Source organism: Apteryx rowi, unplaced genomic scaffold, assembly GCF_003343035.1.
Source record: "Apteryx rowi isolate R43461 unplaced genomic scaffold, aptRow1 scaffold_69, whole genome shotgun sequence".
NCBI lineage: Eukaryota > Metazoa > Chordata > Aves > Apterygiformes > Apterygidae > Apteryx > Apteryx rowi.
In genome coordinates this window covers 2,342,620-2,357,956 of record NW_020450971.1, presented here as the reverse complement: position 1 = coordinate 2,357,956, position 15,337 = coordinate 2,342,620, and the positions used below count along the sequence as shown (strand labels likewise).

The 15,337-nt window shown below is 39.0% G+C and overlaps 1 protein-coding gene across 18 annotated transcripts in view; it reads left to right on the top strand.

The window, feature by feature from the left end:
• Positions 1 to 15,337, top strand: part of ATRX (ATRX, chromatin remodeler) — a 95,116-nt gene that overhangs the window by 12,644 nt on the left and 67,135 nt on the right. For 12 of the 18 annotated variants that reach the window (XR_003256764.1, XR_003256762.1, XR_003256765.1 and 9 more), the window contains exons 3-8: positions 883 to 938; positions 5,954 to 6,006; positions 7,705 to 7,829; positions 9,121 to 9,240; positions 13,007 to 13,116; positions 15,261 to 15,328. Coding sequence is in view for 13 of the 18 variants with exons in the window: in XM_026086314.1 (XP_025942099.1) it covers positions 883 to 938; positions 5,954 to 6,006; positions 7,705 to 7,829; positions 9,121 to 9,240; positions 13,007 to 13,116; positions 15,261 to 15,328 (532 nt within the window). In the remaining 5 variants the exon portion in view is untranslated. Of the gene's footprint in view, positions 1 to 37; positions 684 to 882; positions 939 to 5,953; positions 6,007 to 7,704; positions 7,830 to 9,120; positions 9,241 to 13,006; positions 13,117 to 13,666; positions 13,757 to 15,260; positions 15,329 to 15,337 lie in introns of those variants that run through there. The other 6 variants (XM_026086319.1, XM_026086317.1, XM_026086320.1 and 3 more) reach the window with 5 other exon arrangements.

The window sequence follows — 15,337 nt, the reverse complement described above, 5'->3', positions numbered from 1 at the left end:
CCCCCCCCCCCGGTTCACATGCGGAAATAGCTGGATAATTTTAGCTTGAATTTTCCCAAACAATTCAGCCTAAGACATACCCAGCATGACATTTTCTAGTCAGTGATACAAATTTTTACAAACTTAAGAGATTTTTTTCATGTAAAGTGTCAGGATATAGTAAGTTGCAAAGCTTGCAGTCTCATAATCACAAATGGTAATGGTATTTATCCTGTAATTTTACTACTACTTTACTTGCATGTTTCCCAGTAGTACATCTATTAAAATACTGCTGCTACTATCTTACTATCATATTAAGCCTTTGAGCAACTTTATACAACTACTGTTAATCACTGAGCTGGAAACTTTCCCTTCTTCCATCACCTCGACCTGGTGGCCAGAGCAGAAACTAGTAGGATCTTGGCCATTTACATGTCTTTAGGTTATATATCCCACAGTTCCTAAGATAAAAGGGAATTTGTATCATATCTTGCGTCAAATGGGATTTTTGTGTGTGGCTCCATCATCACAGATTTAACATTGTGTTTTTAATGTCAGATATGTAAGGAAATACTTAAAGTAACTTCTCAGAAATTAAAAAAAAATGCACTGTCTGTATCATCTCTGCATATACAGTTGCACTCTTATTTCCGTAATATGATGTCTTCCTCAATGGGGCCTGTCAACAACTTATCTAACTGAARGTAATTTCTAAATGATTTCTGTAGAATTTGTGGCATACAGTGAACTGTGTTTTGTTGTTGTACAACAGGTTTGTCTGTGAAACTCACACAGTCATTCTTTATTTATGCTGATAAAACATAAACAGTACTATGAGATACAGTTTAAAGAACTGCTAATAATTCTTGCATTTCAGTGGATTGCTTTCCTTTCTTTCTATAGGTAAAAGTAGTGAACCTGAAAATAGTCCAACTCCAATGGAGAACAACAGAGAAGAGGTAGGAATAATAACGCTTTTGAATTCTAGTTGTGTGGCTAGTGCAGAATGGCTAGTACAGGAAACTAAATTCACTTTGTTGCTTTTACAATAAATGCTTAAAGAATATTCTCAGAACCACATGTAGGATATGTCACCATCCTATATGCTGAAGAGAAACATTGGCTATAGAATATTAAAAATAGTTTTTAAAGTTACCTTTTAAATTTAGAACAATATCCACTGCTACTAAGCATAGGCAAGCATATGTTTCTCCCTCCCTCCTCCTTTTTTCTAAATTATTGAAACATACTAATTTACTTGGACAACTTCTTTTTTTTTTTTATGATGCTCAATGAATTCCTGGGTAAAATTTGTCTAATATACTTTATAGAGCCAATTTTTACTTATCTGAGGCATGCAGTTACATTTTTGTTAAGAAATGGGAAAGTCTTGCAAATTGTTAAAATTGAGAATGAACGTATTGCAAAGTAAGGATTATTATTATTATTATTATTATTAGAAATTCTATTAATACATTTATTCCTGATTTTATTGTTTGATTTTCATGTAAGCAGACTATTTATTTATTTATTTATTTGTTTGTTTAAAAGAATTGGACTTTGGCTCTTATTTGCACTTATGCCCTGTCACCCAGGTAACAGTAGGTTCTTAAATGTCCTTTCAGGCAAATATGCTTCCTTTTTTCTTAAAAAAAAAAAAAGATGGTGATACAGGAATGTTGTTAAACTTTAGCAAAATTCTTCTCTATAGTATGTTCATCAAAGACATTTTTCATCTGGTATGTCTTACTGATATCTACCTTCCTACTGGAAACATTTTGATTGACACTGTATGTTTATACGTTGAGAAAGCACAAGTGCCAGTGTCCTATCTTAATTTGCTTTTATTGCAGTAAATCTGGGTGTTTATTTGATATTGCCCAAACCTGGTTACCATATGCATGTGCAAACCTATTAAAAATATGCTTTCATGAAAAGCCAGCCCTTTGCGGCATATGAGCYAGGCACCAAGTGTTTGCATTCTGCTGGCAGTTCTTTAGCCTTTTGATGTGGATGCACTGTGTATCACTTGTGCAGTGATGGCCCTCGAAGGGCCAGCCTTGTAGTACCCTCCATGTCTGTATGTCAGGAAAAATCACAGAATCGCAGAATGGTTGAGGTTGGAAGGGACCTCTGGAGATCATCTAGTCCAACCCCCCTGCTCAAGCAGGGTCACCTAGAGCACATTGCACAGGATCGCATCCAGGCAGGTTTTGAATATCTCCAGAGAAGGAGACTCCACAGCCTCTCTGGGCAACCTGTTCCAGTGCTCTGTCACCCTCACAGTGAAGAAGTTTTTTCTCATGTTCAGATGGAATTGTCTGTTTTTCAGTTTGTGCCCGTTGCCTCACGTCCTGTCGCTGGGCACCACTGAAAAGAGTCTGGTCCCATCCTCTCGACACCCTCCCTTCAGATACTTGTACACACCGATAAGATCTCCTCTCAGCCTTCTCTTCTCCAAGCTAAACAGGCCCAGCTCTCTCAGCCTTTCCTCATAAGAGAGATGCTCCAGTCCCCTAATCATCTTTGTAGCCCTATGCTGGAATTGCTCCAGTAGCTCCATGTCTCTCTTGTACTGGGGAGCCCAGMACTGGACACAGYACTCCAGAWGTGGCCTCACCAGGGCTGAGAAGAGGGGGAGAATCACCTCCCTCGACCTGCTGGCAACACTCTTCCTGATGCASCCCAGGATACCATTGGCCTTCTTGGCCACAAGGGCACATTGCTGCCTCATGCTTAACTTGGTGTCCACCAGCACTCCCAGGTCCTTCTCTGCAGAGCTGCTTTCCAGCAGGTCAACCCCCAACCTGTACTGGTGCATGGGGTTATTCCTCCCCAGGTGCAGGACCCTGCACTTGCCTTTGTTGAACTTCATGAGGTTCCTCTCTGCCCACCTCTCCAGCCTGTCCAAGTCTCTCTGAATGGCAGCACAGCCCTCTGGCGTATCAGCCACTCCTCCCAGTTTGGTATCGTCAGCAAACTTGCTGAGGGTGCACTCTGTCCCTTCATCCAGGTCATTGATGAAGTTGAGCAAGACTGGACCCAGTACTGACCCCTGGGGGACACCGCTAGCTACAGGCCTCCAACTAGACTCTGCGCCGCTGATCACAACCCTCTGAGTTCTGCCGTTCAGGCAGTTCTCAATCCACCTCACTGTCCCCTCATCTAACCCACACTTCCTGAGCTTGTCTATGAGGATGTTATGGGAGGCAGTGTCAAAAGCCTTGCTGAAGTCAAGGTAGACAACATCCACTGCTCTCCCCTCATCTGCCCAGCCAGTCATTCCATCATAGAAGGCTATCAAATTGGTTAAGCATGATTTCCCCTTGGTGAAGCCATGCTGACTACTCCTGATCACCTTCTTTTCCTCCACATGCTTGGAGATGGCCTCCAGGATGAGCTGCTCCATCACCTTTCCGGGGATGGAGGTGAGGCTGACTGGCCTGTAGTTCCCTGGGTCCTCCTTCTTGCCCTTTTTGAAGACTGGGGTGACATTGGCTTTCTTCCAGTCTTCAGGCACCTCTCCTGTTCTCCATGACCTTTTAAAGACGATGGAGAGTGGCTTAGCAATAACGTCTGCCAGCTCCCTCAGCACTCATGGGTGCATCCCATCGGGGCCCATGGATTTGTGGGTGTCAAGTTTGCTTAAATGATCTCTAACCTGATCCTCCTTGACAAGGGAAAGTCTTCCTTTCTCCAGACTTTCTCTCTTGCCTCCAGGATCTGGGGTTCCTGAGGGCTGGCCTGAGCAGTAAAGACTGAAGCAAAGGTGGCATTCAGTAACTCTGCCTTCTCTGCATCCTTCATCACCAGGGCACCCACCCCATTCAGCAATGGGCCCACATTTACCCTAGTCTTCCTTTTGCTACTCATGTATTTGAAGAAGCCCTTCTTGTTGTCCTTGACATCTCTTGCCAGATTTAATTCCAAACGGGCCTTAGCCTTCCTCRTYRCATCCCTGCATACTCTGACAACGTTCCTATATTCCTCCCAAGTGGCCTGTCCCCCTTTCCACATTCTGTATACTTCCTCCTTCTGGTTGAGTTTTGCCAGGAGCTCCTTGCTCGTCCACACAGGTCTCCTGCCCCCTTTGCTTGACTTCCTACTCATAGGGATGCTCTGATCTTGAGCTTGGAGGAAGTGATGTTTGAATATTAACCAGCTCTCCTGGACCCCCCTTCCTTCTAGGGCCCTAACCCATGGGATTCCTCCAAGCAGATCCCTGAAGAGGCCATAGTTTGCTCTCCTGAAGTCCAGGGTTGCGATCCTACTCAGTGCTCTGCCTCCTCCTCACAGGATCCTGAACTGCACCATCTCATGGTCACTGAAGCCAAGGCAGCCCCCGACCTTCACATCTTCCACCAGTCCTTCTTTGTTTGTTAGTACGAGGTCCAGCAGCACACCTCTCCTCGTTGGCTCCTCCACCACCTGTGTCAAGAAGTTGTCACCAATGCTCTGCAGGAACCTCCRGGACTGTTTGTGCCTAGCTGTGTTGTCTTTCCAGCAGATATCAGGGTGGCTGAAGTCCCCCATGAGAACCAGGGCCTGGGAYYGTGAGGCTACTTCCAGCTGTCTGTAGAAGGCCTCATCGACTTCCTCTTCCTGATCAGGCAGCCTGTAGTAAACACCCACAACAGTGTCACCCATGCTAGCCTGCCCTTTAMTCCTTACCCATAAGCTCTCGACTCGCTCTTCATCCACCCCTAGGCACAGCTCAATACATTCCAGTTGCTCTCTCACATMAAGAGCAACTCCACCACCTYGCCTTCCTGGCCTGTCTTTCCTAAAAAGCACGTAGCCATCCATGACAGCACTCCAGTCATGCGAGCTATCCCACCATGTCTCTGTAATGGCAATGAGATCATGGCCCTGCGACCGCACACAGATTTCTAGTTCTTCCTGATTATTCCCCATGCTGCGTGCATTGGTGTACAGGCATTTCAGGGAGGTGATCGAGCACGCAGGTTTCCCAGGAGGGGTGCAAGAGGATCCTCCATAGCCACATCCCATGCGCACTTCCCTGGCTGCATGCACCTGTTGGAGGCATCCTGACTTGAGCTGTCTTTTGCCAACTACCCTGGCACTCTAACTCTCCCCTTCCCCCATCTTTCCTAGTTTAAAGCCCTCCTTACCAGCTTGGCCAACCTGTTGGCAAAGACACACGTGCCCCGCCTCGTGAGGTGGATCCCATCTCTCCCCAGCAGTAATTTCTTTCACGCAGTGTGGAAAATATTCATTGAGCTGCTTAAGCTATGTCAGCACTAAGTGCTGTGAGGCATAAAAYGAGGAGTCCTGGTGACTTGTACAAAAGTGAAAATGTACAGCAATGTGGAGGCAGGCGGATGTGTGTACTTAGCGTGGCTTTTACGCTGTGCTGTGGCTTATGCCATTCTTCCGTGTGCTAATCACGCAAGTTAACGTTGCAGTGAAAACGTACAGACTGGGAGACCGCAGAACTGTTTCTGATTAGGGCTGACCATTGCTCATGGGCTGTGCTCAGTTCCTCCTCCAGAAAGCTGATAGTTCTTTCAGCAGGCAGTGGAAGTTGAGAATTGTAAGGAGAGAATTTCCTCAATTTCAGGAAGACTCAGTACTTGAGATCAGTGCAGTGTGTTTCTCAGAATGTCTCAACTAATAACAGCACTCTCTTAATTTGTGTTGAGGTATATGCTGAGGTTTAAAGTGATTCAGCCTACAGTTTGGTAACACTTATTTTAAAATGTACTTTCAAAGTAGTTGTGACTTCTTGGAGTCTTACTACTTATCTAAAATGCCATAGTTTAACTAGTTTTAGTAGTTTAACTGAACTGGCTTGACTGTTGAAATCATATATCACTTGATGCTTTTTTTTTCTAATTAAAGAAATCTGTTGACTTCTGAGATRTTGTTGTTTTTTTAGTCAATGTAAGAAACTATTTTTGTTGACAGGTGACTTGGTGAAAAATGTGGTGACTTTAATATTTTCCTGTTTTAGGGCAGTAGTTCTTCAGAAAGAAACAAATCCTTAGGATCATCACGTTCAAAAAGGTTGGTTAAGAAAATAACAAAAAGTTATTTATTTCTTTTTCCATGAAACTATAACATAAGTCCATGCATCTCATGCCAGATACTTCTGGTATAGATTGGTATAAATCCATTGAGTTAACAGAGTTCTGTTAAAACAAATGAGCGCCTAATGGGATGTATAAAATTCAAACCATCCTTCATGGTCAAAGCTTGATTTTTTTTTTTTTTTTTTTTTTTTTTTATTAACAAAGACAACAAGATTAGCCTCCGTCTCCTAACTGGACAAAGGTGCTTACACAATTGCTACTTCGCTCTTACTCTATATACAGGCTTCTTCCAAAAACATAATTTAGGTCATATGGAAAAATGAGTTTGTGTGTGTTATTATTGGGAGACTGTAGAATCAAAATGTGCCAGTAAGTTGTTCTGTGCAGAAACTGCCATTTGCTGCATCTCTGTTTAATCCCTTTTTGTTCTATGATTAAAAGGTGTGGAATTAACTGTTTATCAGTTTGAATGCACAGAATACAGATTATTTGTGCCCTAAGTAACAGTAGATGTATTCTAGTAAAATTCCTTCTCAACTTTTGTTGTCAGCTGATACTACTTGGGTTATGTTCTTCATGATTTGCATGTTTTGTTTTGTTTTTAATCCTAGTATATTGTGTAGATAGGTGACCTCTTCTAAATGCATGATTTAACAGCTGCCTTCTTACTGCTCGTTGCTATGTCATGTATCTCTTTTTCAATACATGTTTCYGATTATTCTTTTATACTGTCTGCTGGATATTAAATAATACTCTTCATTCCCCTTTTCTGTTTGGTTTCATTCCATATTTACAAGTGTAGTTTCGTACTCGATTTAAATTTCTCCCTTATCTTCTGAATTTGACTTCCTGCCAAACTATGTCCTTTCATTTACATCATTTTTGTAGTCTTATTTTTTGTTTCCTGTTTATCATTAAAGGTATTGTCACACGTATGTTTATCATACTGTGCCTGCAATTGAGAAAAACAGCATCCTATGCTGACTTCCCTAGTTTATGTATTACCTTTATATTACTGAGAATTATGCTCAAAATTCATGATTTTTTTATGCTTTGACATAGTATTTTTTATTCACTTTACAGAGTTGAATTCTGAATTACTTCTCTATGAAATTCTGGCTGCTAGTCTTTGTATTCAATGGTCAGCAGTAGCTTTTTAATTTCTTACTGCATTTCCTTTATTTCCTTGCAAGTGTCTTTGCTGCCGAGCTACTTTTTGTCATTTACTAATATCTGTGTGTTCTCCTTGGGCTGCCTTGGAATGACATACAAAATTTCTGAGCAGGCATCTACTTGTGTTTTGTTCAGGCTCCTTTTCTAAAAGTATGACTTCCTGCATACCTTTTTAAAAAAAAAACAAATCTTGTTTGGACACCCACCCCTACCCCCCTAAAAAAAACAAAACAACAAGCCTGTGAAACAAAAATCTTTTGCTAGTAAATCTTTTTGTTTCGGGTAGGAGGGTTGAGGGAGACAAACTGCTCCTAACAAGAAAATTACCTTACAACTTATTGTAATAACTCAGAGAATCCCACTTACAATCTCTTAAATTAATTAGAAAAAGAACATAGATTTCTCCATTTAGTATGGTGTTTTGCTTGCAAAGCACCAGGCTTACCTGTATTGCAGTATATAATATTTGTCACAGTATGGTCTTTTTCTGTCTATGCAGGAAACCTACAGTTGTAACAAAATATGTCGGATCAGATGATGAACAAATCTTAGATGAAACTGTAAATGAAGATATTTCAAATGAAAACTCAGAAAACGATGTTGATATGAAAAGCTTGCCTAAAGGTAGTTCATGTCTGTCTTTGTTTCTGAATTCAGCAAATTAGCCAACGTTATGATGCAGCATAAATAATTGACTAGAATGCACACGTATTAGTAAAATGCCTCTCTTAGGTTCTGTTGGCTTTTATATATAAGCATACACATGCGCACACACATTTAAGAGAAAAGCATATCTTCAAGTACCTTTAAGTTGGACCCAGCATACTTTAACCTGTGGGTCTGCCAAGATATGCTGATGGYTTAATTTCAAATGTGTATCGACACCTGTATTTTTGCAGAAATAAGACCAACATGAAACAGGGAAAATACTTTAATTCTACTCTTGCATAAAAGTCTCAAAATCCCTATGTCACTTCCAGGTCTTACTTATTTGTGTTTTTATTTATTTTTACTGTTCTGTCTTTGGAGGCTGTTAAAAAATTGGATCARCAAAAGCAAAACTAAATCTTGGGGGATGAGGGGGACAGGAGAAATGTCATTACTGAAATTATTTTTAAGTACAATTTTTAAAAGTTTAACACTATAAACCTGTATCCTGCTGTTCATCACTGTAGTGTGAGCTTGATTTAATCTCTGCCATTTTTTACCTTTGAAAGTGACAGGAAGATTTGGAGGAACTGCTGCTGTTCACTGTATGAGTATCAGTCCCTGTAGCAGTCCCCCTAAGGTTATTTTTTCAGAATGTTTGATTATTTCCAGTGTCCTCACAACAAAAGTATTAAAACTGAGTTCTAAGTGCGAAAGACAGTTTTTCATTCACATAATTCTGATTAGTGCTGTTCTTCGTTTAAATAAAAAATGTGAATTGCAGAATTTTGTAAAAGGAAGGAATAGGTTTTATTCTGTTGTGTTTTCATTCATTTCTTATTGAAATAAGGTGAAGAAGGTTGGGTAGAAGGGGGAAAAGACAGAGAGAGGAGTARTTACTTCTAAGGCTTTTGAAAGATTTAAGTTACCAAAAGAAAGTCCTTTAGTTGCAGTATAGCACTGCAAATTCTCAACAGTATGACAGTCCTGTTACGCATGGACCGCTTCTGGATATAGAGAGCAAAAATTGCTCCTCCTAGCCCAGTCAGTCTTTGGCTTCTGTTCTACAGCTGTGAGATGGAAATCGGTTTGAAGTGTGTGGCGTTTGCTTTTTGTCCTATGAACACCTGGTTGAGTTTTAGTCAACAGATTGCACTTTTTTTTTTTTTTTTTTTTTAAGATACTGTGTTGGCTTTTATTTGAACAGGACTCTTGCACTTCATTTGGATGTGTAATGGTTTCCAATTTTTAAATGAAATTATTCTAGGTACAGTGGTTGTACAGCCTGAGCCAGTGCTGAATGAAGACAAAGATGATTTTAAAGGGCCTGAATTTAGAAGCAGAAATACCGTTAAAATGAAACCTGAAGCTCCCAAAAAGCGTGGAGGTAAATACAATTTAAAACATTTATTAAAACGGGTTTAAATTGCTGCTTATGACCACATTTGGTACATCTAAAAATTGTTCATATTTCTAATGAATTATCCTAAAAATACCTCCACTCTTCTGGCTGTTTGTTCATTAAGGGTTCTAGCATGTTCAGATTAGCCTCCATTGCTGCCCCTGAAATGCAGCAGTGAAAGCTAAGATAAGTTCTCATTAAACTTCTTATTTTCGGTGGCTATAGGACGCATCATTAGGTACTCCATGTGGACCCTCCTTGCTTTGTATTCAGAACAGTTGATTGATTGCATTCAGGTGTTTTGCATATTCCTTTTTTAAGGAATTATACTGGAACACTGCTGATACCAGAACATTCACTGACTCTCCAAGAAAACAATCAGGTTTTAGCGGGGACACATGTAGACATGCTATCAGTCAGTGAGCTGACAAGAAAGCTAAAACTCCCCAACAAAATCCAAAGGTTTTGTTAATTGCTGGGAAATCTCCTGCCAGTGGGCCCCTTCTAAGGGTTATCTGTGAAAACCCACTGTGCCAGCCAGTTACCTGTTGCCTCTGCTAAAACTGAGGAGAATATAGGTAGATGCTAGTGATAACATAAATTTCTCTCATATTTTTTTCAAAAAGAAAAGGGGGGCATGTATAAACCATCCAATAAGAAGACAGATTTTCTTTTCTAATCCTACTAGCAATATCTTAGTTCACACACCAACAGCAGTATCCAGGATAATCAGATGAATAAGCTCTTGTACTCTCTGTTCCTTCTTCCCTTGTATCCTTTGAGAGACTTATTTTCTATTAATGTCCTATTATAATTTTATATGTGCTATTTCTCCATCTGTGGTTGAAGAAGAATAAAACATGACTGTGAGGAAATGTGCTTGTGCATACGTATAAGCTCATGTATGTTGTTAATCATGTTTTGATCATTGATGTTTTCTCTAAATTACCAATCTTTAAGTTAGTTCAGTTATATTATCGGAAGAGACTGTTCATCTTATAGGAATCTCTTTTCTATATGTGTTTATAGCAAATAATTCTGCAGCAGTTCTAGCTGAAATCTTCAGGGATATAATGTTAAAAATASCTTAAGCTAGGACTGTTCTACTTAAGATTCTYGGGCTGTGTGTGCATGCCCAGGACAATTCATATAACCTTCACTACCAGCTTCCTCTTCTCCCCTCACTTCTAGGAGATGTGAGGCCCCTTCTTTGTGTATCTGGACTGGTTACTCATGTACTGGTGCCTCACACAGGATAATAGTTGTGGAAGGAACATCAAGAACTTGTGTAGTCCATCCCTTTCCCCAGGGCGAGCTCAGTTATATCTGTGTCATCACTGATAATTTTTGTTGGACCTGTTTTTAAAGATGACCAGTACATGTGTTAAGCCCCTGTCTACTTTCAAGGAAGAGGAGTAGATACCACTTGCTCCATTTCTAGACCAGGAAAGGTAGCCAGGAGAGGATCATGACTGCAGTCCTCCTCTAGAACAGCTGGATTAGGAATATATCTGAGCAGTTTTGGTTTGTGACATATGTACAGAAAAGATGGTGCAGATCCCAGTTTATTCTACTCCCCACAGTCAAAAGGTCTCATTAAATGAAGTGGCAATTAGCTTTCTCTTGCCACTGGAGTGAGGTGCATGGCCTGTGCACATGGAAAGTTAAGCACTACTGTTTTAAGCAGGTGAGCCTGTAGAATCCCAATGACTCGAGATCCTGAATAATAAAAAAAATTGCTAGTCCATCTTATTCTTTGCAGATTGTATCTTCACATTTTCATTATTAGTTACATGGCCTGTTTACATATATTAGAAATATTAATAGTAATAGAATTCTTCTGCCTTTCTAGCATCGATATGTTCTTATCCAAGACTATAAAAGGCATCGTGTCAGTGTTCCAAGTTGCGTCTGCAAAATGGTTATGGACTTATTTTTGCTAATGATCTTATAGTTAGAAATATTTTTCAAATAAGTATTTTCTCAATATTAATGAATTAGCAATTATTTATTTTTTTCAGCCGTTGTCATTTGTAGTGATGATAACATGGTTTACAAAAGTTCACGTCATAAATGATCCTCTTTTCCTAGTTAGTTTACATCATAGCTTATCTTTTCCTCAGCTTGCAGGTTTTAGGAAGTAGGCAGTAGTGCTTCCCCTCAAAGTTGCAGAGAAAGCAGAAGTGGCTTGGGACTTAACAGTAAACAGCCTAGTCTCCCTCAGTTTGCTGTTACCTTTTGTGATTCTTATATCTGTTAAAAGACTGTGATGCTTGACAAAGTCTGTCTAGACTTCTGTGGTGTTTGGTATAAGAGAAGGAGGTACTCTTTTCCCATTAGTAAAATATGATGGATGCATTTATTCAGCAGCATTGGGAACAGAAGTGTTTGAGCGGGTTTTTGAGGTCTTAAGGGGCGCTTTGCAAGTCTGTGAACTCTATTACATGGAAATATGCATGCAAGGGAGTTGAACACAAAAAACTTGGCACTCAAGATTTCCGATTCCAGTGAGATCTGATATTGGTTGTCCTCACTGGCCTGTAATCTCGCTGAAATTTATGCTTCAGTAGCAAAACTGTTGGTTTTTGCTAATAGCAATGTTGTTGTGTTGTGTTTTGAGAAAGTTCACTTGGTTTCTTAACGTTGTGGTGTTGGTGCTTGATTCTAATTGTGTGTGTGGTGGTTTGATGTTTTTTGTTTTGTTTTGTTTTTTTACATAGTCTGTACTCAAACCCTTACCCTGCTGAGTTAATTTTCTTATAGTACTGCACATGAAAGCAAAGGACAAGTAGCAGTCCAGTGATCTCATATCAAGCCTCTATCTGCTTGATACCAAATTAAATTTTTGTAAGGCTGTTTGGATGAGCTTCTCAAACAATTTTCTTTTTTCTTGGAAGCATTGCTGCTGATGAAAGGAAAACAGACATGTAGTATTAATTAATGAGCTAAACAACGTGGCAGATAGCAAGCCTTCCAGCCCCAAGCTCRCCACCTTCTGGAGTGAATTGGGGGACTGACATCAAAGCGATGCTTTCTTGACCCAAGTACTAATGTAGATACAGCATCTGAGTCTTATGCAAAACTGTGGAGCAATCAGCAAGATAGTGATAACTCATGTGCTATAGGAAAATTGCAGTTTCAAGCAGAAGAACATAAAGAAGGAAACAAAGTGAATAAGGATTTTTCAGACAATGTTCAGTAGAATAGCCTGGTGGTCCTGTACTGTGACAGAAGTCATAACTCTTTCAGTTGTGTGTTTTATAAGGATTTTATGTATCTTCAGTCATGGTTTCCCATATTTTTCTTTGTGAAACTAAAACTATGTGAAACAAGTGGCATAATAAAAACATTATTTAAAACAAAGATTAAATRAGGAAGGTTGTACAGAATATCAGGGCTGCTTTGAAACATTTTTAGTAGTCACTCACATATTCAGATGTGTCCTCAGGTAGTGACCAGTTAGACCAAGATTATAGATTTCTCAAAGGAGTAAAATTTTAGCTTGGCCCCAAGTGGAGAACAGAAATTAGAGAAAAATTCTTTCAGTCTTTAAATGGTGAGTGGTTATAGAAAGTTGTCTCTAATGCTGGGTGGTGAAAAAGTAAAGGCATATGGAAAAGCCTGACAAGCCAAAAAGTACTGTAAGAAAATGAAGTAGGTATATACAGATTTCTTAAAAAAAAAAAAAAAAAAAAANAAAAAAAAAAAAAAAAAAAAAAAATTAATGTGTGGTTTATAATCCTCTCTATAGAGGAAGGACTACATGGAATTGTAAGCTGTACAGCTTGTGGGCAACAAGTGAACCATTTTCAAAAGGATTCAATCTATAGACATCCTACACTGAAAGTTCTTATTTGTAAGGTATGTGGTAAACAGTTCTATAGTTTGTACTGTTTGTTTCTGTTTTTGTTTGAAATGTCATGTTAGTGGATTTGGGTGGATTTTTTGTGGGACTAGTTCTTGTTTTTTAGCCAATAAACTTTTCAGTCATTGTTTGTTACAGTTAAGGAGATAGCAGAAAAAAGAAAAGGCAAATCAAACTTTAAAAGTTTATATGCCCACTTTTGTACACCCCAGTTGTTCAGTTCACTGTGGTTTCTTTGAAATTATTTTTAGAGTATTAAGACTAATCTTGCTGAATTTTTTATGTTAAATGAATTTGTCTGAAACGGTTCTGCCTACTTGTATTATAAGAACAGCTTCAATTTTGGATGTTCTGGTGAAGCACTGTGTGTAAAACATCAGAATAAGCAGCAGAAAGTTAGCCTCAAAGCCATCTCAGTTTCACCTGTGTGCAGCTGCTGGACTGTTTTAATTTATGGCAGCCTCTGTAATGATGACCTGGTCCATGGCCCAAAATGAACATCTGGGTCTTGGAACCATGCAGTTCATGGTGGCTTCAGTTGGCCCTATATTGTCTGCTGTGGAGGAGATGGGGAACAGGTGAAGAAGGAACTAATCCTACCTCCTTCTGTGGAGACCCCTTCAAATTTTCAAAGAGGTATATAAATCTGTGTTGCAGTAAACATTTAGCATTCCACTTTCCTTCGCTCCCTCCCCTCACCTCCCAAATCCCAATTAATGTTGAATATTTAGGTGTCCTACTGAATCAGACATGTCCATCTAATGTAATATTCTGGCTTATTTCTTTTATTTGTTTTGGCTTGTTTCTTTTATAAAACATGCTGTATAAGCTTTTGAAAAATTAGCTCACAAGAAAATTGTTCCCGATCTCTGTTAAGAGTCCTAACTCTTGTTCCAAAACTTTAAAGCCCTTAACATGTAACACTATATTCTTGTGGTACATGCAAGTACCCGATTCATTTTTGAAACTAGTTAGGCTGTTGGGTTCAGTAACACATTTTGACTGTGAGCTCTGCTAGGTAATTATAGCACATGTTGTTTCTCATAAAATTTTCTGTATTTTTATTTAATTGAACATGGCCTTCTGTTAATGTGCGAAAGGGGAATGGAAGTTCCTGACCTGCGTACTCTATTCTTTCCATTATTTTTTCTGCCAATTTCTCTTATTTTTCTCCTACTTAGGTAAACAGCCCCAGACTTTTCCGTCTCTGTTCAAAAGCTGCTTTTGTTTGACTCTGAATGTTCTGTTGACAGTCTGAACATGTTTTTACTGTATCTTTCTTTTTTCCTTCTTTTTTTTTTTCTTTTTTTTTGAGATTGGTTGAACAGGTATTGGAACTTTCTATTCCAGTTGAAGGGGCATCATCATTTTAAATTCAGGTGCTGAAGTCTCTTCTGGATTCTGAATTCCCTGGGTATAATGGCAGAATTTAGTTAATGGCTTATATTTAATCCTTACTCAAAGTAGAACTTCAAGTCAAGGAGAACTTTCTTTACTAACAACTGGAAAAAATCTTCAAAATTTGGTTTAAAGAATTCAGTAACTGAAGCCACTGCTACTACCTGAGTTGCATGTATTGTTTTTCTTACCATGTTACCCATTTTTCAATGAAACTGCTGGATCTGCACCTGGAAATTGAAGCTTTGGAGGTTAAAATCAGGATAGATATCGAAGAAGTTTTTATTTAAAATCTTATGGGATCAACTGCTAACATAAAAAGCATGCAGTTGAAAATTGTAATTTATGTAGTATTAATCATGTCGGTGAAGCTATGTAGTTCTGGTTTTTTACTGTGGTATTGATTTTCCTAGAAAGTAGATAGAAATAAGTTTTCTAGACATGAAGAAAAACATTCAGTTTGGATGTTCTAAAATGTAAAAATATGTCACCATCAAACGAAAGCCTATTTAATTTTCAAGTCAATCTTGAGTAATCTAAATAAGTCATGGTTTAGGGTCTGTTGTATCTATGGAAAATGTTTTTTTAGATTCATCATGAACATAAAATGGTTAGAATGCTGAAAACCTCTCAGCCGCTCTTTGTAATAGCCCACTTCTAATACGTGTAGAAATTATATGAATTACTAAATTTCAGGTGAGATTTTAATGAAAAATTCTTTGTTCTATTACTTTATTTACAGACTTGCTACAAATATTACATGAGTGATGACATTAGTCGTGATTCAGATGGAATGGATGAACAGTGTAGGTAAGTATA